Here is a 6879-nt window from a genome sequence, read left to right on the forward strand (position 1 = left end):
AGTTGGGAGTTGTGGTGGTGGCAGGAATAGCACAGCGGAACGCCGTTCACAGAATTGGACCGGAGGGGACTGGTGTACTCACTCTGAGGATGACGCAGTAACATCACACAAGTCCATGAAGTAACCCAGAAATTGCCGGTGTCCGTGGGTACTTGGGTGGGTGGTGCTCGGATTCCACACACGGTACAATGGAGCAGAGCCCTCTCTCCTGCACACAGTTGAAAGTCACTTTAACTCCTCTGCTTGGAACAAGGGGGGGGGGGGTTCACTTCCACAGCAGCCCAGGAGCTCCAACCCCTGTCTGCTCCACTTCCTACTGTTTTTTTTCTCCCCAGACACTTCATAGTCCCTGAGTAGGTGTCCCTACTGATCAAAGGGAAGGGGGTGTCTGTTGGATTGTACCAGTGTGGGATCAGGTGATAACAAGGAGGATTAACTCTTTTGTGACTACCTGGTTTTGCCAGGGCATCACACTTTAGGTTAGTAATGGGGAAGCACTATGAAGAACCCCCATTACTAATCCTGTAAGTCAATAGTGGAAATATTTCTTAAAAGACCATTCTAGAAATTCTATTTTTTGATGTTTTTGGACTATTCACTTTTGGACCAATTTAGACTCATTCCTTATTTGTTAGCACCCATCATTTAGTGAGACCATACTGGCTACATGGTCCAGACTAATACCCTAACATTTCTATTTCTGTAGAAGAGATTATCTACAGACTGTGCAGGATAAAAAGTATTTTGCATCGCTCATCTCTTACTGTAAAGGACGACACAAGAAGAGAGAAGAACTTTTAAGTGTCTACTCATCGACTGTGTCGGGGCCATTTCATGTAAACCCAAAGAGACCAAAACAAACAAAATGTAAGAAATCACTAAAAAGTAACTAAAACCAGTGAGCATCTTTAATGTGGAGAAAAGATGGCACTATCATCACTATAGGAAAGGGTTCTCTATAGTTAGAGCAGTCAATCTCTGTAATGGCTTACCACTAGAGGAAGCCATGGAAAGTTTAGAATATATTTAAGGGGAGAGAATGAAGTTTAAGTTGTACAGGGAAAATAGGTCAATTTTTATTCTGAGGACCAGGGGCAAAGGTAGATATGTCATCTATATCAGATAGGGTTCTTTACAGTGAGAGCAGTCAGTGTCTGTAGTGGCTTACCACAAGAGTAAGCCATGGTAAATGTAGGATATAATTAAGGTAGGAGACTGATGCTTAAGTTGTACAGGGAAAATAGGTTCATTTTTATTCTGAGGACCAGGGGGCAAAGGTATATCTGTCATCTATATCAGAAAGGGTTCTTTACAGTTAGAGCAGTCAATCTCTGTAATGGCGTACCACAAGAGGAAGCCATGGCAAATGTAGAATATACTTAAGATGAGAGAATGATGTTTAAGTTGTGAAGGAAAAATAGGTTAATTTTTATGCTGAGGACCAGGGTGCAAAGGTATATCTGTCATCTGTGTTGAAAAGGGTTCTTTACAGTTAGAGCAGTCAGTCTCTGTAGTGGCTTACCACAAGAGTAAGCCATGGTAAATGCAGGATATAATTAACGTAGGAGACTGATGGTTAAGTTGTACAGGTAAAATAAGTTAATTTTTATTCTGAGGACCAGGGGGCTGTCACGCTGCACTAAAACGTGGCCCGGAGTAGTACAGTGGAGTCACCACAAGGTGGCAGCAGAGTAGTGTTACGCTGTACTAAGAAATTACCCGGAGTAGTACAGAAAAGTCGGCACAAGGTGGCAGCAGAGTACTCAGAGAGCCGAGCCAGCAACAGAAAGTCAAAACAATGTACGAGGGGTGAACAAACTTAGAGTCAAAAGCAAGCAAAGGGGTCAGGAGCCGAACGATAATAGAGAAATCCAAAGGGGGAGACAGAGCCAAGTCAGGGACAGGAGTGTAAGTCAAGTACCGGGCAGTCCAAACTACAAACAAAGGTATGACAAGCGGGAGAGGACAAACAGACACAGGATAGGCGGGAGAGAGTGCATGGCAGGACATCAGGACAGATCGGGTACCTCAACAGAGCCAGCTACACAAACTATGAGACATAGACTATCACTGGCGCTGAACCAGAGGTGCAGCACCCAGATATAGCGTCCCGGAAACCATAACAAGGCAGGGAGAAATGAACCCCTGACATGACCAGGCCAGACCAGGGAGATACCACATAATAACGGCTTGGATCATGACAGGGGCAAAGGTAGATCTGTCATCTATATCTGGAAGGGTTCTTTACAGTTAAAGCAGTCAATCTCTGTAATGGCTTACAAAAGAAAGCCATGGTAAATATAAGATATAATTAGGATAGGAAAATGATGTTTGAGTTGTACAGGGAAAATAGGTTAATTTTTATTCTGAGGACCAGGGGGCAAAAGTAGGTCTGTCATCTACAGTATACCAGAAAGGGTTATTTACAGTTAGAGCAGTCAATCTCTGTAATGGCTTACCAAAAAAGGAAGCCATGCTAAATGTAAGATATAATTAAAGTAGAAAAATGATGTTTGAGTTGTACAGGAAGAATAGATCAATTTTCATTCTAAGGACCAGAGGGCAAAAGTAGATCTGTCATCTATACCAGAATGGGTTCTTTACAGTTAGAGCAGTCAATCTTTGCAATACATAAGAGGTAGCTATGGCTGCTGCAATAACCGAATGTATCTATTTAAGAATTGTAATTAAAATAGGTGGGGGAATGATGTTTAAGTTATACCGGGACATTTTCTTACTGCAATATGGGTTTAGGATTATTTTTTTCGTGAAGCACCATGAGCTTCCAACGCTCCGGGGGGATTAGCTTGGGTAAAGAAACGGTTGTCTGATGTAATTCCTTGATCAGACTAGCCGAATTAATCCATAGCAGGTCATATTTACCCACACCTGGCCGATGAACCCCATTGACTGGCTCCAAAAGTCAAGTGACTCGGGTAGCGCATCATCAGAGATACGCGTTCCACCAAGCCAAATGATCAATCAGTTAGTCAAGGTCCTCAACAGTCAGGTAATGAAAGAATGACATGTGATTGCTTCCGGTTTGGATGAAGACCACTGAAGACATCCATGAGGGTTAGAGCATGGATAGGAAGACCATTGGGGACTGACTGACAATGGAGTAGTAGAGTGCATGTGTGACACCCCTGGACTATCAGGTCGCCACAGGGTACTGCATAAACTGCCCTTCCGTGCAGTATTCCAAGTCCCTCTTGGTTCTGGGTCCCTATCTTATGGAGTTGCCTCCAACAGCAAATCAAATCCTAGATACACCCTGCACCACACCCACCAGACACACCAGTGGACGGCTTGAGTGGAATAAAGTCGCCCACTTGGGGGGTCAGGGAGGGGAGGTGAGGAGTGTAGCCAGAGAGTAAAGTGAGAGAGTGAGTGAGAAGACGTTGCGAGTGGTGGCTCCTAAGAGAAGCTTTCTAGGTTGCAGATGGTGGTCTGGACCTAGAGGAGTCGGACCCCCGGTCGCAGGGTATTGCGGCTAGGTGCCTGGACCTGTCGAGGAGGATGGTCAGCAGCCTGGCACTGTCACCGGCCCGGGACCTAAGGCACGGCGGGGTACACGGACCCCAGGTCAGGGAGAAGCTTCAGGCAACAGGGCAATTAACCTGAGGAAAACGGAGCCTTTATGATCTGTTCCCACCCGCTCCAGAATCGGGGCACTAGCGCAACGAGGGGGATAGGACTTTCCAACCAAACGGTCCAAGAAAATCCCAAGCGTGAGCCCTGAGAGCAAGCTCCCACACTTAGCCATAGTGGGGAGTGGGACCTGGCAAGTTTCAGACTACAGGGCCACCACGTTGAAGTTAAACTTAGTGCCAGGAGGCAGGTCACGGATCACTAGGCAGCATTATAGGGAACGGGACCCGGACGAGCTCCCCTCAGCGGCAGCGATACCCCGAGATTTGGTTTACCTGGTTGTCAGCGTCTGCTTATTGACTGAGTGAGTACCCGAGTGACCCCTGCACCACGTGGCACCCCACCGAGTCCCGGGGAATTTCTCTACCCGTGGAGGGCGACGACACCTTAGCTGCCCCACTCCATCACCCCATGTACTCCGAACGGCAGCGGTGGTACTCCCAATTACCACACACCACGGGTGGCGTCACGAACTATATCTCCCCTGTAAATACCCCCCCTCTTCATTCGAGTGTGGCCCCTAGCCCCCGGGTCCAGAGACCCTTGAGCTACGAATAATCACCCCCGGATTCGAGCGGTTCGACCGCTGCAGGGGTGGCACACATGCATGATCAGCACTCCATCCGCTATACGGCTCTTTTTACACAGTGGTGCCCCCTATTATCATGATAACCGGCTGTCCCGTGCCACGATCCTATATTTATAACTTTGTCACTATGTATCAAGCCCGTAGCAAGTGCTCAATTGGACAATTTTTAATAATCCGGAGACGTGGACATTATCTCCTGTTCTAGCTCATTTCTTCGGTAATGTTCACACATGTTTTATAAGCAAACGGAACATCATGTAAGATCGTTTTCCCTCTGATTACTTTTTTATGTCCTTCCACAGAAGTGACCTCCAGATCTGCACTTAATTACTTTAGATTCAGTCCGACTAATGATCTAAGAAGCTGCAATCCGGCGGTAATCGCTCTGGGCACGACGGTGGTGGAGTCTAATATCTCGCGCTACCTTGTTATACATACCGGACATATTAGCTCTATGGGAGATCATTATATCGTCACCCTCACAGTCTTCTAATCAACATTTGGATAAAAATGAAGTATGAAATAGGAAAAAAGATGAAAGTACGACATGATGAAACATGGAGAGAGAGGTCGGAATTAAAGGGGTTTTCCCATATAATAAAATACATCTTTTGGACTGAACACGAAAGAGACATAAATCTGTTTTAGCGCCACGTCTCTTTAATTGTCTTTTCCTGGCGATGCACAGAACTGCAGCGCGACCCCGTCTGCATCTGTCCCATAGAAGTGAACGGGAGTCTCCCTGCTAAGGTTTCTTTTTTTTTTTTGTTCAGGATATGCAATATGATACTTCATTCACTCACCCAGATTTCACAATGCAAACTGCATGCAAAATTAAAAAATATATATCTTTGACCTGATGAGGCTGGTGAAGTTACTATGGAAATCCAGTTCAGAATGATTATTTCACCCTCTTATGAAATTGAACATTTTATCAGTCCACTTCAAATTCTCAGATGGATTTTCATAGTAAGTATACCAGCCTCATCAAGCTCTATTTCCAATTCTATGAAATTTGTATTGTAAGACAAATTGAGATTTATTTATTTATTGGTCAAACTTGTATTCCGCTACTCTCCAAAGACTCGGAGCGGCTTCTACAGCACTTTACATACATTGGCAGCTCTGTCCCCATTGGGGCTCACAATCTAGAGTTCCTATCAGTACGTCTTTGGAGTGCGAGAGGAAACCGGAGAACCCAGAGGAAACCCACGCAAACACGGGGAGAACATACAAACTCCTTGCAGATGTTGTTCTTGGTGGGATTTGAACCCAGGACCCCAGCGCTGCAAGACTGCAGTGCTAACCACTGAGCCACCACAAGACTGCAGTGCTAATAACTGATCCAACACAAAACTGCAGTGCTAACTACTGAGCCACCACAAAACTGCAGTGCTAACCACTGAGCCACCACAAGACAGAAGTGCTAACCACTGAGCCACCACAAGACTGCAGTGCTAACAACTGAGCCACCACTAGACTGCAGTGCTAACAACTGAGCCACCACAAGACTGCAGTGCTAACAACTGAGCCACCAGAAGACTGCAGTGCTAACAACTGAGCCACCACAAGACTTCAGTGCTAACCACTGAGCCACCACAAGACTGCAGTGCTAACCACTGAGCCACCACAAGACTGCAGTGCTAACCACTGAGCTACCACTAGACTGCAGTGCTAACAACTGAGCCACCACAAGACTGCAGTGCTAACAACTGAGCCACCAGAAGACTGCAGTGCTAACAACTGAGCCACCACAAGACTGCAGTGCTAACCACTGAGCCACCACAAGACTGAAATGCTAACCACTGAGCCACCACAAGACTGCAGTGCTAACCACTGAGCCACCACAAGACTGCAGTGCTCACCACTGAGCAACTACAAGACTGCAGTGCTAACCACTGATCAACTACAAGATTGCAGTGCTAACCACTGAGCCACCACAAGACTGCAGTGCTAACCACTGAGCCACCGTGCTGCCCTCATGCATGAGAAGCCTTGATAAAGTAAAATGTAATGTGCTTAAAAGTAAAAAAAAAATACAAAAATATTTATTTAAAATTCCCCAAAAATAATATGCAGAATGTGGGTAGGATCCATACTAGAAAAAAAAGGGGGGAAGGGTAATAGTACAATTTTTTAGGGTGCCAAACTTTTGTTAAAGTTTACAAAAATTTTTAGAATTTTTGTATATTATTTTTTTACCCACTGTTCCCGTGATTAATTTCTTTTTTTTTTTTTTTTTAATTTAATTTATATATCTGTAAATCTGCTATACAGGTCAAGTAATATGAGATTTTTGATTCTGTGCAAATTTTTGTAGTTATTATAAGAGGATGGTTCTCACTGGGTGAATAATGCAGAGCAGCCCAAAGACCCGCCCATGAGGATCCTGTGAGCCACGCCCCCTTAGCAAGGACCATAAAAAAAATTAGCACAAGTTAAAAAGGTCCTTATCCCTGGATCCTGATGTCTGATTTGAAAAAAGAAAAAAGTGGAGTATTCAGGGCAACGGCAGGAATAAAATAAGATGAAACCCTGTCCCCTCTTGGCCTGATAACAAGTCCTCTTTAAATTGTCTGCTGTTCTCCAGATATTTCCTGACCCCTCACCTGTTCTCTCGCTGATATAGTCTCCGTGCA

General features: G+C 45.1%; 1 protein-coding gene across 1 annotated transcript in view; it reads right to left on the bottom strand.

The window, feature by feature from the left end:
- The window catches only part of DCC (DCC netrin 1 receptor), a 1217792-nt gene that overhangs the window by 296434 nt on the left and 914479 nt on the right, over positions 1-6879 (bottom strand). Inside the window, exon 10 of the mRNA XM_075328185.1 lies at positions 6850-6879. This exon is cut by the window's right edge and continues 119 nt beyond it. Coding sequence (XP_075184300.1) covers positions 6850-6879 — 30 coding nt within the window. The remainder of the gene's footprint in view (positions 1-6849) is intronic.

Source organism: Anomaloglossus baeobatrachus, chromosome 1, assembly GCF_048569485.1.
Source record: "Anomaloglossus baeobatrachus isolate aAnoBae1 chromosome 1, aAnoBae1.hap1, whole genome shotgun sequence".
NCBI classification, from domain to species: domain Eukaryota; kingdom Metazoa; phylum Chordata; class Amphibia; order Anura; family Aromobatidae; genus Anomaloglossus; species Anomaloglossus baeobatrachus.